This window comes from Apteryx rowi, unplaced genomic scaffold (genome assembly GCF_003343035.1).
Source record: "Apteryx rowi isolate R43461 unplaced genomic scaffold, aptRow1 scaffold_410, whole genome shotgun sequence".
Classification (NCBI taxonomy): Eukaryota; Metazoa; Chordata; class Aves; order Apterygiformes; family Apterygidae; genus Apteryx; species Apteryx rowi.
Genome location: NW_020450622.1, coordinates 424,725 through 445,286, shown reverse-complemented (window position 1 = coordinate 445,286; position 20,562 = coordinate 424,725). Strand labels below are relative to the sequence as shown.

The following is a 20,562-nucleotide window of genomic DNA, read 5'->3' as shown; positions in this document are numbered from 1 at the left end:
TAAAATCACTTTTTAGAGAGCATGTTTGTTAATATTTCACATAATGCACAACTTTTGCTAGACACAAAAGTAGCCTTTTAAGACATATTTTGCAGTACAGTAGTCTCAAGTCTAACAATGCATTTTTTTATTCTTTGCAGAACTTTAAAAAGATAAGGAAACTATTGATCTTGTTACAATTTACAAATACATTCTTTAATATGAAACATAACCTGAATTATGTACATGTATGTTATGTACATGGATATCTAATAATACTATGTTGTATACACTACGAGCTAAGTTCCAGGAGGAAATTGCAATGCTAGAAGATTTACCTTTGGACAGATGTTAGTACACATCTTTGAAAATTTTCTAGAAAACACCAAATCTTGTAGTTTAATGAATAGCAAGAACAAAATAAAAACACAAGTAAACTCTTTTTTCTTCATCCATATCACTACTTTACTCAAAAGTCCTGTAGCAATTGGCTTTTGATGGCTGAAAAGAAGTCCTGAGTTATGATATGTAATACATTAAACTCAAACAGGAAGATATACAAAACCAATGTGGCAAAACTGTCAATGGGACTAACACAATGTCTTAGAACAGTTCAATCCACAAAAGATTTGGAACTTAGCAGTGCAACTGTGAACTGGACCTGTCCAGCTGATATTAAAACATGTAAACATCCAAAAATCTATGTCTTTTTATCTGAATTTAGACAACTAATTCTTTCCAGGTTTACCTGATCTGGAGTTTAGATATTTCTTCTAAATTATTGTCAAGCTTAGAGGACCAGCTAGATGGCAGCAGTTCAAAGGTTGTTCTTTCTCTCAGCAGAAACATTTAGGTTAGTTTAGCAGCAGAATCACCAAGAATATAGCTAAAAACTACTTAGAGTAGAGAAGTCAATGACAGAAGACAGCTATGTGGTCAAAAATACACTTGACTGAATTGTAACGCAGCTATTTAAAAAAAAAAAGTCTAACATTTTGTCTCTAGCAGAAATTTAATTTCTAATAAGAGACTATTTTACTTGTTAATTTGCAGACATATCCACATTCATTACAATTGTTCTCAGAAAGCTACTGACATTTCCAGGACAAGCAATTATTAATTGTAAGTAGCTCAACTAAGTGTTCAGAACTCCCATCTTAAAAGACACTGTTCCCACTTGTAAATTGTAGCTGGCCAAATTCCTTTTCAGTTGTAGTGCAGGTTGCAGTAATTGTTAGAGGTGACCGTGAAATGATTGTTTGGTACTACATAGATGACAAATTTCCCTCTTGCTCTCAATCCCAATGTGAAATTAGAAAAAAAGCTTGAYATAAAATAGTTTAAGTTAAAGAAAAAAAAAATGCAAAATTTGAATGCACCACTTTGAAATAGTTGATGTATTTAGTTTGATTGTTTTCCTAAAGCCAAGCATCTTCTTACAATATGGGTATTTCCAAGAGAGATTTTCAGTTACTTCAGCTTGCAGTAACTAAAATATTCTCAGTTACTACAAAAGCTTTAATCTCTATTCCAAGCACTGCTCTGAGGATTTTTGACTGTTTAAAGTGTCATTAATAATGCAAAAATCTTATTCTACAATGAAATGAAAACTACAGTACATTCAGATAATGCCAGCTTTCTGGCTCTTCGGTTAGATGAGGACAGAAAATTCTGAAGTGCATTGATTTTAAAGAGCACATATCTCTGAAAGATGAAGGCTGAAATTTCTGCCAGAATTTGTTTTAGCTTACTGGTTTAAAAAAAAAAAAAAAAAGGTGCAACATCCCTGCTTTTTTTTTCTTTTTCTTTTTTTTAATTCTAGAAGTAAATAAGAACATCTTAATAAATGTCAAGAATACAGGTGTCATGGAAGAGTAACCAACTTATTTTTGTAAGAGAAACATCAGTAGGCAGCCACTCTTCCAGTGATAATATATATTGAAAACTGAGACCCAAACTATAAGTTATGATTCTAATGTACTAAGACATGCTTTTTCAAAGCCTCTATTTTAAAAATCAGAGGACTAGCCAACACAAAAGTCAAGTCATTTTAACCAGATAAATTTCTGAATTCTTCCTCAAAAAATCTTACTGTAGAATTTATGCAAAACAGATGACTCAAAATGGTGCATTTTCATTTGTATGGGCCTTTAAGCAGAGAATCACAGGTAAAAAGAAAATGAAATGTTATTTTTTTACCAGATTGCTAAATTCTAGATTGAGTTCGAGGCACAACTATGTGCACACAAATGTAAAAATCATATTTTTCTCAGAACTTTGAGACCTTAGGCATGCATTCTCTAGGTTTCATTATACAATTCAAATAATCCATCTGGAAGATAGAATGCAGCACAGTAATAGATTCCCCTATGTAATTCAGATATCCATTTCTGAGTGCTGGTAATGGCACGTGCAAAAGTTCCTACATTGGGAAGAAGAAATACAGTTTTCCGTCTCCCAACAAAGCAGTCTATTCTCCACTATAGTTATGACCTCAGGTGTTTAATTCCAACATTCACATTCTGCTAAGGCTACAGAAGATGAAACCTTTAACCTTTCTTTGCATTTTATTTCCACACACATCTCCACAGCCAGTTAAATATTTTCCTGTACAATATCAGGAAAGAGTATGAGGGAAAGATTATTCCTAGTTTAATACTGATCAGCTTATCATTTGGTCCACTTTCCCTGTTTGTTTTAACTCCTGTAATAACTGAAATACAGGTTGGAAGTACTACTGCAGGATTGTGTAGCAATCTTACAAAAAAAGAACAAAAAATAAATCAAGCAGGTAGAAAATACAATATTTTTCTGGCACAGAAACTGAAAAAACTTATCTCCACTGAACTGGAAGGAAAAAGCTTGTGGCAGTCTGGATTCTCCTGTAAAAATTGCTGAACCTAGCTTTTCAGTTCCTCTCAGGAAGATTTTGATTTTGGGCAGCATCTCAACATTTGTGCTTCATGGCAAGCTGAAAAAGAAAAAAAAAAACTAAAAATATATCACATTTAACTATAGCTAAGCCAAGCTAACATGTCTAGTCTGGATCAGAAGAGTTCTGTAAACTGAATTCTCTAAAAGGTGCCTGAAATCCAGAACTTCTTTGAACATAAATCTGCGAAGAATTTCCCTTTGCTATGATAGATATGCAAAGTCTCCCTTTGCTACGTAATAATATATATTGAAAGCAATAATATATATTGAAAGCATCTGAAGTATAGTCATTGGCAATAACTAACACAGAAGTGTTCTTTTTTTTCATCTTATGTTCCCCATCCTCATTTTCTTCCTATTAGTTATACTGTAGCCTTTTATTCATCAAGGTCCAGGCCCCAATTTCTTTCTTTTACTAACTTTTGCCATCCAAAATAGCCTTACTGCAGCAAGTGAGAACTGCATACTTTAAGGAAGCCCCAGGCAGGAATACTAAGAATAGCAAAAATGGTGCCAGAAACCATACATTCTTGCTACTAATTAGAGTAATACTAATTAGATATTAATCACTCTCCCAAATTGTCGTATTCCTTAGTTAAGCATTAGCTAGCACCGTGCCAAATAGATGAATGTGACTGAACTATATCTAGTGCTTTTTATCAGTAGGATACAAATACATGGAACATTGTATAAAACTGCAGCCCTTTATATGACGTATGGTCTGATCTCTTCTCCCAGGAGAGGAGGCTTTTGGATTTGATGTAGCAAAAGTAATAGTAAATAATTTTAAATATTTTAATATTATTATTAATATAAATTTTTTTTTGCTGCAAAAGCATTTCTGCAATTTTATTCAGTAGTGGGCTCGAAAGAAAACTTTCTGAGTTAATCACACATTGGAATTCAGCTTTGCCTTCCACAGTGAAGCCACAGTCTCTTTTTTCACACAAAAATATTTCCCAGGGAGTTCTGTTATAGGGAGATCAGGAACAACATTCTCAACACCTACACTACTTTAAGTTCTAATGGGATAACCTACATTGAATTTTAGGGTATCTATCCAGTGACACAGGGTATATGAATTTGCAGGGAGAGAAAACACACAATCATTTTCATATCAGCTGTAGATTAGATCGGGGTAAAAGTGCCCTAAACTTGATGCCAATCAGAGTAAAATGTTTCTAATATGCTTTTGCGGAGTGGGGTGGGTTGGGGTTCCATGTAATTTATTAAAAAATGCATATATTTGGAAAAGAAAGACAATTACAATTGAATTTTACATAAAAATTGCAGAGTGTGAGATTTAAAAGGAAAAAACTATGCACTGAGTACAGCTACAACCAGGCTGACATGGGGGTGCATAAACCTGCTCATGGGATTTGCTGCCGAAACAGAAATTACACTGACCACCTGACAAAGAAATTTTTTCATTTCTTTTCAATTAGCTGGGTATGCACATATGTAGTGGGAACAACACACACTTGCATTCATTTCAGAAAATCCTGTATTGCAGTTTGAATTGAAAGGAAAAATAACAGTAAGAATGGTTCCTGTTAAGATAAAAGATATATAGTTATTGCTATTTTTTCTCCCACATTTACACTGCAACAGAAATGCAACAAGTGTAGCTGAGGCCTGACTAGCCGTAAGACTGCATTTCAATGTAAATTGATTCAATGTTAATAAAGTCCACTAACTTGAAAATGAATCATAAACCAATTTTGAATTTCTAAGCATGTCAGGAACCCACATACACATCTTGCACATACCTGCCCTTAAAGTATTGTTGGAAAAAAGCTTAAAATGCAAGCATTCCAGACTATGCAGACTTTTCCATAAGCTCCACTACAAATTTTGCATGTCTGAAATAAAACTATATTTAATTTTGACAAATAATCTGATGAAGTACCATCAGAGGTAAAAAGATGCAGAGTCATGCAATATCACACAACACGTACTACCTTCACACAAAATATTTAGCACACTAAATGCCTTGCAAACAAGAAGAGATTCAAATGTAATTGATATTAAAAAGAAACCCACAAAATAGATTTGGCTGAAAATAAAATAGAATACAGTATATTCATTGCAATCTTAAACATACTTTAAAATATTTTGAGGAATGTAAATTATTCTTATTTCCAAAATTATGTCACAATTAAGTCCTCATTTACCACTAGAGTACTGCATCAGTCTGAGTCAAGCTTCAAACCCTCAAGTTTCAGTATATGAAAGCAATAAAATAAAGGGCAATAAAAGTGAGATGAAAAGTAGACTGCCAGGAATTTTTGTTACTAGTATAACCAAGGTGTTTTCTTTAAATACACAGAAAAGTATGTTTATTAACTTAATATGAAATAAAATTGTCCTCTCAATATGCTGCTCTGTCTAGATATTACAGATTATTCTTTTTTTCCCTACCTCCTCCAGCACTGTAATTTCAAGTAAGCATCCAATATTTGACTGCAGACATCTCTGAAGCTTCTATAAAATGTTCCTTGGTCATCAGTTCCATTCATATTTTTTCTTCACACTAATATTCTAAAACAACTTCTTAAATGCATCTTGTGCTTCTGATTGACATAGGTAGGGTTATAAACCTCTTGGCTACCTGAAGCTCAAGCCAGACAGCCAGATTACACAAATGGATCAAAAATTGACATATTAAGAAATCTACGCTCTGAAGTAGTTGTTCTCTACTTTGTATGAGTAGTGTTATAAAATATAAGCTTTCCGATCATATAGCAACCACCTCTGTAGCGGTAAGTAGCTATTCCTTAAAACAGAATGAAAATATATTCTTTTAAATTTCAGTGTTAAACTGAAGCATGAAAAAAGTCATACTTATTAAGAAATAGGATTCCAGAATAGTAACATGGTTTTGTAATCCTTCCCACCGTCCACTTCATCACCAAACAGACAATAGAGTTACAAAATTGGGTCTTACCATTGTGCTTGTGTGTGTATATGTACACACATATACACATATTTTTTTTCATCTCAATAGCAAAAGACAACTTGAGGTTATCAACTGCTACTGCTTACAGTCCTAGGTCTCTTCCTCAGTCCTCTCCCACAGCAGAACTGAGAAGATGGACTTGAAAATATGCTTCAGAAAGGTACAGAAAGGTAAGTACCCTTCTTTTTTACTACCTTTCCAATTGAAGTGGAAATGCAACGAATCTAGGAACAGGAGATGTTATATATCAGAAGTTATAAACCAAAAATTAGGCAAATGGGAAACAGTTATTAGGAAGAGAGCAGGCTGTCTGTAAACAGCGACTGACTGCAATTCTTTCTAGAGCTTACACCTTTTACAATGAAGCAAGGYACCACTTTGACCTACTGAGAACCTTGTCCCACCAAAATCTTACCTTGTGTGCAGTTTCTGCAAACTGCTGAGCACTGTTTTTCAGCTCCTCTGTCTTTTCTTCGGCTCGACCTAACCTTTCACCACGCTCATTCAAAGCCTGACTTGCCTTCTGTACTGCACTCGTCACGCTGTCTGCTGCTGAATGGAGTATGCTATTACCTGCAACATCAGAAAAGACTACTAGAACTTCCAAATAAACACATTATTCTTTGTATTAAAAACAATCATTTTGATTTATAATGTTCTAAAGTTAATGTGTTATCTGACAGTTTATCTAGTTACATTTTGAGTAATGGAGTGACCTACTGTTTTCTCTCTTAAACAATACTGTTAGCAGGTTATAAACAAGGACCATATTGCAACATAATACTCAGGAAATATAAGGGAGCACTGGATACACTGTATTAGCATAGAGCCTTTATATGAAGTATATACAAAAAAAAAATGATGTTTTAAGTGAATTATGCTGGTAAAGGTGTAAACTAGTTCAACACATGAAGCTCAACCGAGCACTACTGCAAATCTTCCTTTATGAATAGAAATCTGTTGTTCTTACAGGCAAAGACAAATGAAAATACATACAGACCTACTGCTTTTATGGTTAATCTAAAAAAAGTATGTCTTTTTCATATTCTCAGGTTAAGAAAAAGAAAAAAAAAACCCAAACATTAATTTGAATGGCTGTTTTGCTACTGGGTCCATAATGAAAAACAGGAACAAAAGACCCATTCAGACTGGATTTACAGATAATACTTCTTTCCTTGGAAACAGCAAACAAATAATGAAGAATGAAACTGAAGTTAGCTCCAAGTAGCCTATGGAACAAAGCCACAATTGTAGGAGCTACACTTTCATGCATGTGTGAACTCAAGATAAAAAAAAAATCTACTAATTTTATTCAACTAAAACACAACTAGCATCAGACTATGGCAGTGGGGAGCGGGGAAGGGACCCAAGAACATACATATATTAATTCACAGAGGATGAGTCAAAATAAGATACACCAAGCAAAGACTATCTGATTTCATTGATACCAACAGTGTTACAATTCTCATATTAGTAGGACGTATAGGATGTTGGACATCTACAGAATTTTATTGTTGCATGGAACGAGGGACTGTGTTTAGAAAAGAAAAGCTGTAAGCTGGAATTTGCTGAGGTAGGAATGAAACTTCATCTTTTCAAGTGCTCTCAGGACACTGAGGAGTCTGATAATAAAATCAGTCAAATAACTTCTAATATTGCACATTTTCTTACTTTCACCTTTCTCAGTCAATCATTATTTTGCTCATAATTTTCTTATTTAAAGCCAGTTCCACTGATTTTTCTTGGGAGCTTATTTTGGCTTTTGTTCAGGGGGCTTTTCCTATAAACACATGTACTGGGCAATACTCCACAGGAAATTGTTTCCTTTTTTTAATGGTGTGATCAACAGGCTTTAACCTTTTGTATTTTTCTGTGCTAGTTTTCTAGGATGAGATTTTTAAAAGCTTCAACACTGGATTAACTCTGCTGTTGCTTTTCCAGAATGACAAAATTCCACTGAACTCAAGAGAAGCAGATTATTTGGAGAGCTTTATAAAACTCCTCATCTTCCAAGTTTTAAAGTGCATTGGGGAAAAGAAGCTAAGACAGATTGCTGACCTTGGGTCAGTTTCAATAGGAAAAAGCAGAATGAAGATATTCTTAAGAATTTGTAGCCAAAGAGTTACACTCTCCATATAAATATTTTCAGCAGAGAAGAATGGACTTTAAGTCTGGCACAATGATAGTAATTATTTTGCTTTTTAGCTAATACAGTATTACATTCTCTCCAGGTATGATCTGCTAGAGTTTTCTACAGACAGTGGCTTGCAAAAGTTGCTATTCTGAGACTAGTTTGGAGAAAAACTTTTAAAATAATTTTTTCCACTAGGATTATATTTGTTTTGAGATTTAAAAAAAGACCCCAATGAACTTGTTTTAAGAGATTGTAAGTAGAAACGATGCATGACGTCAGAGCTTCCTCTTCCCTTCTGCTGCATTAGACTATTCGATTTAACCACTAGCAGTGACAGTATTAGTTTTTCATTGACAGCTGCTGCTATCATACCTTTAAAACTTTATACGTGATGAACCTTCATGACTTAAATATTATTTAAGGATTTAAGCTTTTCTGCTCATCAGAACATTTCTCAGACTTTCTAAATCTAAATTCTCATGGTCCATTATGAACCTTTAATATCAAACTTAGAACTTTAGCAAACAGAGCAGCGCTTGCTCAGAACAGAATTGGAACTCAAAATGTAGAAACTCTCATAAACAGCCTACGTTTAAAAATTGTCAAAATAGCTATGTCAGTAAATTCAAGAAAATCCATCCTAATCTACAAACAACACAAACCCATGTTTCAGTAGTCTATCGAATTTCATCTGTGTTTGTAGAGCTTGTATAGATAGTTTCTGATATGGCTATGCCTGGTCCTTATACTAGTATCCCTGCAAGTGTATGTGCATTCACCTGTACTAGATGTATTGGAGATGTATCTTCATTCCTATGAAAAAAATCATGTGACATTCTTCCTGCAAAGTTTTAAGCTGTTCTTCAGGAGATAACCATTATGATTCAAAATCTCCAAAGCTATTTCCGTGACTGAATAATAATACTGCCTGAACTACACCCACTCAGATGTTAACCTTTGCCAATCAACTGACATGCACTGAACTGTTAAAAAAACACCAAAAAGAAATGTGATGGTCAGTGCCCCTTTCCTGGAGTCTGGGAAGACTGTTTTCCATCTTTGATTATTTTTTTTGGAAAGGTAGTATGGCTCAGAGCCACTCATTTTAGACTGAAGGCACATGACAACCACCTTTAATTTTCCTTTTTTGGCTCTATGAAGAGTCTGAGGGATTTGAGGACTTCTCATCTATCAGGTTCAGAGACTGATAAACTCAAAGAGGTCTCGCAGAAAAGAGACCTTGTAACAAGTGCAAGATGAGATAAACATCACCAGAATAGGGGATACAGATCAGCTGATGTTCACAACTGAGATGCTTTGAGGAGGAGGAGGAGGAGGAGGGGGGCACTTGCATTGTTCCCAAAAYGCTCACCTCCGAGGGCCTCTGTTCTCAGATTTGGCATGCCTATGGTCTGGACTGTGTGCAGGAAGACTCTCATACTTGTTTGGCCTTATTATTATTATTATTTTTTTATTTTAAGGTATATGGAGACGCCTCTAGTTTCTGAGGCAGGTATATCTGTAGCTCTGTAGAACAGATCCCAGCAGTTAGAAGTACAGACTTTTCTCTTTCAAACAAACAAGAAAGGAAAATAGTTTACATATTCTGTCCATTTATGAAATTGTTTTTTCAAGTCTCTATTAAGGGCAAGCACACAGCTTTTTTCTGTCTAACAGTATTTGCTGATTCACTAAGTGGAGCAGACRCTGCCAGATAATATGGGGGAAATATGTATTTATACTGAGTTCAACCTGAAGTATTATGTTGATATTATTGCTAGTATCAGCAAAATGTGTATGTTTTGTTTTATTTCAGACTGAAGTTGACCTAATCAAGAAGGATGGTGAGCTTAGTTCAATGTCTTTCATTAGTTTAATTTTGTGATATATAGAAACATACTAGTAATTTATTTCCAACAAAATTACCCAAGCAAGTGGCTTAATAATTGGTTGCTATTACAGCTTTTTCTATGATACTTTTGTCTTATCATCTGAAGTTGTCTGCCCAGAGGAAACTAACATTCACATTTCCAGATCAGTCAACAGCCACAGAGTTTGGTAATCCAATCTGCTTAGCAGCAACCTAGACATTTTATTTTGAATTTGCTGTAGTGAAATATAAGCTATTGGAATTAAACTCCCCTTTCCCCTTAGAAAATTCAACTAATGATCTGTATAATAATGTGCAATGTATCAGAGTCCAAAGGAACAAAAATAGTGGAAGAGCAGCAGCCTTTGGGTGAATGCTTTATGCCAGTGATCCTAAAGTTTTGCTTGATAATGAACAGCAAAACTGAAGTAATAATACTTTGCAGAAAGCTCCTGTCAGACTCATTTTTAACTTTTTGGTTCTTATGATCACAAGCTGCATCAGTGGGTCTTGCAGCCCATGAATTGGATGATATTGCTGTAGGTCATTTATCATACACAAGATAAAAGCACATTCTTAACACACCATACACAGTACCAGAAAAATATACAGATACTGTCATAAATCAGCATGGGAACAAGCCTATTAGAAAAAGAAACTAATTGATCTCCAGAGAGATAATTGTTGCTTGTTTGAAAGATCTGTTTTAACACACATTCATAAAAGGTTCATTACATTCTCTATTAGCCATGTCAAAAATACTTCAGTTCAACCCAGGGCTTTATCTGTACATCAGTGATAAGACTTTACAGTGACCGATTTGTAAACACAGGCATTTAATTTTTAATTGTGTATACATTAATATAGCATTTAGCAACTCCCTGCTGTTCTGAGAAGTAAATGAATGCAATTAGCTATGAAAGTTAACAAGTTCTGTTTATCGCATCAAAAAAAATTTTTTTAAAGGAGATATTTATGGCTTCCCTTGAATTGCATAAAACTGGACTTGTGTCACTGAATAAAACAAGGTTAAAAGCATAATGATAATCAGCTGAAATTGATTAACAAGACCATCTATATCACAGAACATGTATTCTACATGCCTACACATACTATTCATACCTAGATATACTGGTGTCACTAAAAGTTCAATAGATGTTTGGAAACAGGGATTGCAAACATAAAGAATGCCTTTTTTTCTTGACTATATTTTGTCCCTTGTTCACTGTCTGTCCTCTCGTCACTTCAGAACCAAATGCACTGCACAATTAAAACATCAATAAAAAGCTGAAGGACTCTAGAGGGAAGAGGAAGGTGTAGAASTATTAAGAATGAACGTTTCCTTGCAAAGAGGGAAGCATCATAGAGGTGCTTTATAAAGYGGGAAAATGTTCTGAAAAAGGGAAGAAACTATATAGTATAGCATTATTTCTTCTCCTAAGTTGCTTCAAAACATTTACTGTATAAACAGTTTAAGATGATGAAAGCCAAATATTAAAAGCACTAAGAGGGGAGAGACTAATATAAATTCTTGGTTTCTTGAAAAACAGTAATGAAAGGGCCCTTAAGACTGTATTTCTAGTCACAGCTAGCTTTTAATATTGACAGTTTATCTCTTCTCTCCTTAAAGCAGAGGCAACAGTGAGAATGTAGCTTCAGAACAGACTTCTGAAAGTAAACCATCCTTCTTTTTGATTTTCATTTTATATTAATGATGATCTTTGTGACTTACATAACAGACCAGTTTTAAATTCTTTGCCTAGTTATGGCAGTTTTCTAATCCTTAATGTCAGGGATCCTTATTAGACTCCCTATGCATATATATAATATTTGCTTAAATTACAAAGAAAATTACACAGGGAAAAAACAGCCTGTTATTATTTTGGTCTTGTGTTCACATATTCCAGATTCCTTACTTGCAAGTTAAGTGAACATTGGGAAAATACTCAAGATAAATAGTAACTTCAGGTCAAGTCTTTCTGTGATTTAAAAAAAATAATGTACCTATTCTTAATGCACTTCAGAAACGCCATACATAGAACTAAAATTTTCACTTAAATCAACCACAGTTGATTTGACTGGGACTATTTTCATTTAGCCTGAAGATGTTAAATAGTATGGGCCTCAGTACTGACCTAAAAGGAATCCTATGGGAAACTTGCTACCATGTGGACTTTGAATGACTGACAACTTGAGCCTGATAGTACAGGCAGTTTTCTGCCTGCCTTGTTTTCAACCCAACAAATCTATATTTTCCCAGCTTTGCTATAATGATGCTACAGGAGACAGTGATGAATGACTTGCTGAAGTCAAGGAAAATAGTAACTGCTGCTCTCCCTTCGTTCACTGAGCCAGTCACTTCATCATGGAAGGCAAATCAAGCTGGTCAGGCACGATTTGCCTTTTGTAAATCTGTGTTGCCTGAAGTCCTTGTTCTCTATGCATCTAGAAAATGACTTCCACAAGGATTTGCTCCATAGCCTTCCTGGGGAAAGGAGATAGGCTGACTATCCTGCTGTTCCCCAGATTGTCCTTTTTGCCTTTTTTTGAAGATGGGAGTGAAATTTAACTTCTTCCAGTCCTCAGTGAACCCCACCAGTCACCATGACCTTTCAAAGGTAACAGAGAGAAACACTGCAATGCCACTGAMCAGCTCCCTCAGCACCTTCAAAACAGGTCCTACCGCTTATTTCTGATAAGTATACGATTGGTTTTACCAGCACAAGCATCTATTCAATAATCTGTAATAAGAGCTCGGTAAAACAAAATAAAAAGAACCCTTCTACTTTTCTTAATAGATTTTATCCAATACAGATTAATTTTGTAATTCAAACTTGATTAGATATTAATTAATCTGATTGATTAATTATCTGAATTTCATTAAACAAGGGAAAAATGTAATCCAAGATAATTGCTAATTAAAGTTTTTAGGACAGAATTATTACCTGGTTCAAGTCATTATTATATATTGAAGCTTCTCTATGCATGCAAATAGAATTCAAATCCATGAGAGCATCATTTAATCTTCAACCTACACATAACATGGCTTCTAATATTGGATCCAGTCTTAATCGTCAATCTCAAACATCAGTTTTCAAATTCCAGGTTTGATAAAAATTACTGTTGTCATGTGCCTGTCTCAAGTAAGTTGCCTTTTTACTTATTTCTATATGCATATACATACACACGCGCACATATATTTCCTTGATACTAGAACTGATTTACCACTGCCTCAAAATGTTTTGAAGACTTCCTCCAAACCTACAAGTGCAGCAGCTCTTTCCAGTCACAATGAGACATTTTCTACCYAATGTCCATTTGTCAGCAAAGGGCTGCTAGTTTAGCATTCCTATTTCTACTAGGTTAGAGGCAGAGATAACACTTTCAAGTAGCTGGAAATCAAGGGAAAGGAATCCTCTAGTGTGGGGTAATGCATGGGCATTTGTGAGTGACTGTGCTCGTTCCAGCTACATACTTCCATCAACAGCAGCATCTGCAGAGCTTGGATGTAACTGGGCTCCATATTCTATGTCCATATTATTATTTAATGATTTACTTTCACTTTAATTAATCTATCTGCAGATGGAGGTCAGATAGAAGCCAGCTGTTTGATCTTCTTCAGACAACCATGCTGTAACTTGGGGAACATTCCTTCTAGAATTTGTAATTTTTCATTCCCTCACTGCCTACAGGTATCAGAAACTGGTAATTTTGTTAGGTGAATAACGAATTAAGGAGATTGTTGCTATCAGAGACAAAATACCAGGCTAAACGGAGTTTGTCTGATCTGGTTTAGTGTTCTTCGGGTTTCATGAAAATTCCTTTTTGATGTTATTTAACAAAAACTGAAGGACATTTAAGAAAATTACAAGAATCAGCAGTGGCCTTTAGAAAGGGTGGAATGGGGAACAGAAGAGAGAATATTGATTATATAGGYGCACACATATACATACATACATACACACACATGCACACAGACACACATATGTATATGTAAGTAGAGGGCTACTTTCAGGTAAGCAGAAACAGCAAACAGCCAAGGTACTTATTTATATTTTGTCAAATGTAAATAAAAGCAAAAGGGGAAAGAAATCATTTGATGCTATATCTTATTAGTGCTCTGGCAATGGAGAGGCAATGGAAAGTATTACAGAGATCCATCAACCTTCCAACGGGAAAAAATCTCTAATGGAATGTAGAGATGAGACAAATGGCTTTACTGAATTTGTCTGTGGTGTGCTAGATCTACCAGGATTAGCTGGTATAGCTGATCTTCCAGTAATTTGGATCAGCTTCTACTTTTCCATTACTGATGGTACAGCTTAAAGTGGTTTAGGGACTGTCATTTAAGGTTTGAAGAGATTGCATGCCTGTGAATCAGAAATGTGGTGCCTGTCCTAAGCCTCTTCTCCCTAAGTCTACAGTGAGTAAAGGTGAGACAAACCCAATCTGTTTTGCACTTTACAGGCAAGATCAAATATTGTGAAGACAAACAGAAAATCAATAAACTATATCCTTAGAAAATTACTATTATGTCACAGGGAGCATTCTGAAAGGTACCTTTTGTCAGAAAAGTCATTCTGAACAGCAAAACATCCACCACTTTGGTCTATGACATCATTAATGCTACATACAGTGCTCTATTTCTTAATAATTTACATTAAGAACAAGAATGTTAATGCATCAAAAATATATCCAAGTCATAAAAATTAAGTTTTGTGGGTTATTTTCAAATAGCTTGAGTAACCTGGAAGACATTTTCCTATTTATCTGCTAGCTAAACTTATGGTCTACAGTTTTGTATTTATCTCCAACAGGATAGAAATCTAAACAGTTTTGAATCCCTAGCCAGGGGAAACTTTCATATGTCCATTGCAGACCAGCTGAAAGATGCTGGACACCTGGAAAAGAGCTTTTTCTCCTAAGCCAAAGAAGAACAGGGACTGATATTCTATTCAAATGTGTTCACTGGGTATATAATTAAGCTAGGATGGAATGACTGTCAGAAGCAGAGTGGAAAATGTGACAGAATTAGAATGAGCTATTTTATCCAACTGCATTGCCAACAGACTTTTTTTTTTTTTTTTTAACAGTTGTATATACAAAAGTGAAATAGAGGAGAGATGAAAACTCTGAGGGAACATTGTTCAGCAATAAAACACTCAGCAGAATTTCACTGTTGTAGCTATAGTTTTGCTGGACAATAAAAACTATATATTAACATATAAAGAAGCAGTTACATTTGCTTTATTCCTTTGTTCTTTCAACCTGCCTCCTGAATCTGGAAGTAATAATACAAAAACTTTTTTTTTTTTTTTTTTAACTGAAGTAGGAAAAGCGAATGGATGATGTGGGCATACAGGCATATTTCTCTCAGACATACAAAGCCTAAATTATTTCTGCACCTTAGTTTATTCTTATATCATAAGCAAATAGCAATATGCTGAAATATCTTTTGTAGATCACTTGCATGTGTGTGTGTGTGCACCTTATTCATCAGAGTAAAGCAAAATCTAACAGTGAAATACAGGTGTGGTTTTTTTGTTTTGTTGTTTTTGGTTTTTTTTTTGTTTTTTTTAACTATAATGGGCACACAGGGAACACAGCCCTGTAAGATGACTAGACTAATCAGTGCAAATTTATTTCTTCTGAAGTTCAATAAGAAATAAGGGATCTTTTAAAAATGTTATCTGCATGTCCACAGTCCCCCCCCCGCCCCCATGGTTTATTAAGGAGCTGTTAAGTAGACCTATTTTGAGTCTTCTGGCTTTATTTCTAATTCTCTTTATCTGAAACCAATGGAGCCTTCCACAGTCACTCCATTCTTTCATTATCTTCCAGTTGAAATAAAGTACAACAGATTAAGAGATACTAACAAAAAGATAATTAAGCTACTTTTATTTCTTAAATACTTTACTCATCTATCACATATAAAGAAGCACAAAAGTCCATTAAAATTCACAGTATAAATCAAAACAGTAAATTGATAGGAGGGGGGCCATGAGGCTGATTCAGGCTATGTAAAACTGGAATGGCGATAGCTTTAGAAGAGCTTTATGTATGTCATGAGGCTGGAAATAATGCTTAGAACAAATACATCTTCCCTGGTACAATCACTTTTTCCTAGCAATTTATATATCAATGATATCTTAATGAATCTTATTTAAATCCAAGCAAATTTGAATTTTAAACTCAGTTTGCCTCATACTTTACATGAATACTCATGATACTTAAAAGGTCCAGCCAGCCAGGCAAAAGATCATTATAGCACAAGTATTTGTTTGGGGGAAGGAGGAGGGAAAAGCTATGGAATTTCTACTTTTTCCTCTTGCTGTAAGGCACTTCGTTTTGCAGTGTGATTACAGAGGAAAAGCTCAGGTTCTACTCTCCAGCTGACCTAGAAATGATATATATACATATTTTAATATTACAATCTGGAACAAAGGGAACACTTCAAAACATCTCTGCTGCTGAACAACTCTTTTTTTTCTTTTTTTTTTTTCTTCCCTCCCCTCAATTCCCAGAAATTCTGGAGCAACAGAATATAGTTCAACTGGTGGTGTTTGCATCATCTTTATACAGATTTAGCTTGGACTTTTCCAACATTTAAATACTATCTTCTATTTCACTTTTGGGAAATCCTGAACCTGGGAAGGTCAGTCATGATCTACCCTGAGGTAGTCTGCACTGCAAGAACATGAGTCAGAGAAAAGGCAATCCTGAATTTTTGGCCGCTGTAGTAGAATATTCTATACAATGAGTTCTAAGATACCAAGCTTACAAGAAGGTAAAACATAGGCCACGTTTATTCAGAAAAAAAACAAACTGCCCACATACCACACATATTACAAATTAAAACACAACTATCAAATTAGCATGGCAAGTGTACAATCAGAAATAAGACTAATAATAATCAGACTATCCGAAACAACAACAAAAAGTCTTCCATGCATTCTTACATCAATATGGAAACTAAAAGATGATGGACATGCTAAAATCCTTCACAAGAGAAATGACCTATGTTATTATGCTAGAAAAAGCAAGACAGCCACTGCTGTGAAACTGTTGAATGAATGAATCCCTGCTGTGGGGATATATACATGTGAGTTCAGAAATGTCTTAGCATTTATGAAACACTGAGTTGCTTGGGCAACTCACATGAAGTCTCCTTTGTAACAGCTCTCTGAAGCTCTCTATATCTGCAACTCTCTAATCCCTAATCCTAGGTTCCCTCCGTGACACAAATTCTCTATGGCAATAGTTTGCGTGTCCATGACATAATATTATGCTGATAATTGTGCTGAAGTCTTCTTTAAATTCAAGTCTTAATTTTCAGGTAAATCACAACAAAAATGCTGGTCATTGGTATATCGTGCTCTACAAGGTCCATATATTTTGACCTTCCGTGACCTAATTTCCATTTCACAAAAGCATCCCCAGTCATTCATACGTCATATGTCATTCACAGCTCAAGCATAGTCATAAGAGGAACTCTGTTTTATAGTATTACCTAGGACTTAATACAGTAACATGCCCGAGCAACTCAACATTTCATAAATGCTAAGACATTTCTGAAAGCATATTATATATTGAACAGTGAACTGCTCCTATCTTTGTCAAGAAGAGAAAGTACAGAAGATGGAAAATGTCAACACCAATTAGATTCCCGTTAGTTATGGAGTAAGGATAGCACTGTACTAAATTTAGAACACTTTTTGCAAAGGAAACAATGATGGAAAACAACTACAAGAAAATTCAGACTTCACATATACTTCATTCAAGGTACAATAATATATTTTTATTGCCTTATTCACTACATTGAATGGAACTGTATATGCAAAAAGTGGCATGCAGGATTTGACCCAGGTGATCAACTAGTGACTCCGGAGAGAGATCAAGACCTATTCTTTCTGACTGAAGCAGGAATGAATCAAAATTCAAACAGAAAACAAAAGATACCTCTGAAACAATATTCTGACTTGTTTAGCACCAGATGGTTTTGAGCAATGCATTTCAAATGAGCTAGCTGCTGTGTAATTTTCAAACAAGATGATACCAAATGACTGGAGTACTGGCTTTTTAACAGCAACTGCTATTTAATGCTTTATTTGAGTTGCCTTGTCTTGAATAACCTAAAAATTTACACAGATTTCATCTCAAGGACTGAAGAAGTTCATAAATATTAAAAAAATTAGGCTTTGATTCCCAGAAAAACCTCTCCCACAGAGGTATTTTAAGTACTTTATTCAGTTATTACTACTTACATCTTCTCTTTCCTGACTAGGAAAGGTAGCTATATTAAGTGAAGTAACAGTGATCTAAAGAAGAAACTTAAGAGTTTCTACTGGGTTGTAGGAACAGAAAAGGAGGATTTTAGCTTTTTGAAACAGCTGAACATTCAGATGGTGCAGATTTTCTTGTTGAAGATTTTATTTGGCTACCACCCAAGGCTTTTTTGGGGGTGGGGGGGTAGGGGGGGAGATAAGAAAAATATTCTTTTTTTTTTTTTTTCATATCTTATGGTGCTGAAGTGATTATGAACATGGACTATCATCTTTTCCTGTCAGAGTACAACCAGACAAGGAAAGCTTCATGAAGAATGAAGCAGTCCTGTCTGGTCTTGCATAGTTACACACACAAATAAGGTGACCAGAAGACAATTAGTTAATTCACAGCAACTTCAAGAAAGGAGTAGCATCCAGCTAATTTTAAGCAAATACTGATGAATTTTAAAATGCTATATAACTCATAAATAAACACACTTTACCTATCCATAAATATATCTATATAGATATAAATTTGTACAGGTAAGTTAGAATTGAATCTTCAAAGTATTAAAAACGTTAAACTAATGAAACTATGGAAGGGGAAACGATACAAGATATCTTGATAGAGCAACATCAAGGTCAAATTGGCAGATAACAGCTTTGAAACTATTATCACAAACTATGTTCAAAATAAATAACTGTTACACCTCATGGGCAAAAACCACCTCAGTAGTCCTCAGTTAAGACTTACAGGACTGAGGAGCTGAATAAGATACTGACTCAGTCGTGCTACTAAGACCAGCTAATAAGGAAAATATTAATTTCTCTTCATCTMAACTGTCAGCAATTTTCTTTAAGGAAGCAGAGCAAACTAAATCCTTGCAGGGAGCATTCCAAAGAGGCTGCAAACTTCATTGATACCAATGTCATCATCAGGCAGCTATTTTCCACCTGAAGTACATTAGCTTTCTTTACAGCTACATGATGAGATCTTTAATGTTCATTGTAATGCAACAGAAGAACCTCACAAGCTTATTGTAGTTGCTGGTAGAACTGCGAAACTGTGCTTTTTCTTGGAATCAGATTCCTAGTGTGACCAACATGTTCAAAAACAGACTTCTAGATCAAGTTAATTTAATTTAATTTATTTTTATTTTATTTTGTTTTGTTTTTATTTTTTATAGGCTGCTCACTGCTTTTCTCCACAAAAGCATTTTTTCCAAGCAGAACTTTCTTATGCACCAAAACCAACACTATGGTTCCTCTCAAGCCACAATCAACACACATTCAGTTTAAATGCAGCTTCCTAGTAAAATATTTATAGAGACACATACACACAATGAAAGAAAATATGCACAAGCATGTGGCTGAAAGGTGCTAGAATGCACTACGGTTACAACAGCAGCTCAGCAGAAATGCGTTACAAACCAATTGTATTTTATTTAAAAGAGGAAGAGAATGGCAAGTAAGTTAATAGAACTGCCAAAGTGGATCAGACTAGTGGTCTGTCGACTCCTGTATCTAGCAGCATGCATTACCACCTCTTAAGGGGATGTAATACTGCATCAGGCAAACCGGAATAACTACACACAAAGAAATAGTCTCATAAACCTCAATAATTACTAGTTTCCTTGATGGGGGGGGGGGTGGAGAAGCATAATAGACTACTCTCAAATTTTGCTAATTAAAAATATGATTCTTTATATTCACATCTGTAAATAGTTAATTCTTTAAAATGCTTTCACATAAGCAGTACATTAAAGCAGTGATTTTTGTAATCTAAGCATGTTTCCACAAATCTGTTTCTTTCTAGCTTTGATTTTTTTGTCATGAACTTGTTTTAGGATTAATAAATGTCCCTTAAAAGAGGATGGGATATTAGTTATAATTTTTCAGGCCAACTACATTCACACACTTTATTTATTTCTAGCATTCAACATCATCATATAGTTCTGATATATTCCAACTATGAGATATATCATTAAAGCTTAAAGTTTAGTCAAAATTACAGAAATTAGAAATAAACAATTAAAATATGAAAAAAATATAGTGCAAAGATTAAGAGCCAATCTGACAGGTCATACATGTCATTCAGGAAACTTATCTTCTGTATTTCAAATCTACTTTTCCTAGTGATGTTTTTCAATATTGGCACTGATATTAGGACAGGACATCACTGTATTTTGCTGATAAACTGCAAGTTAAGGGCAGTCATCAACTGGTTCAATTCCTTATTAACACCACATTTTTTAACCTTCCAAACTGAGCAATTTATTTTAAACTTGAAACTTTTAAACTTGAATCTGACAAGTACTTCAGCTATACAAATAAATACCACTTAAAAGTCGATTACCAGGAACTTCTAGAATCAGAAGTTGTTACAAAAACACAAAAGTCCATTCTGGCTTTCTAAACACCA

General features: G+C 34.7%; 1 protein-coding gene across 1 annotated transcript in view; it reads right to left on the bottom strand.

Annotated features, from left to right (window-relative positions):
- Window positions 1-2,926: 2,926 nt before the first annotated feature.
- Window positions 2,927-20,562, bottom strand: part of STXBP6 (syntaxin binding protein 6) — an 81,706-nt gene continuing 64,070 nt past the window's right edge. Inside the window, exons 4-5 of the mRNA XM_026075791.1 lie at window positions 6,288-6,445; window positions 2,927-2,950 (exon numbers count right to left, since the gene is read on the bottom strand). Of these exons, the coding sequence (XP_025931576.1) occupies window positions 2,927-2,950; window positions 6,288-6,445 (182 nt within the window). The remainder of the gene's footprint in view (window positions 2,951-6,287; window positions 6,446-20,562) is intronic.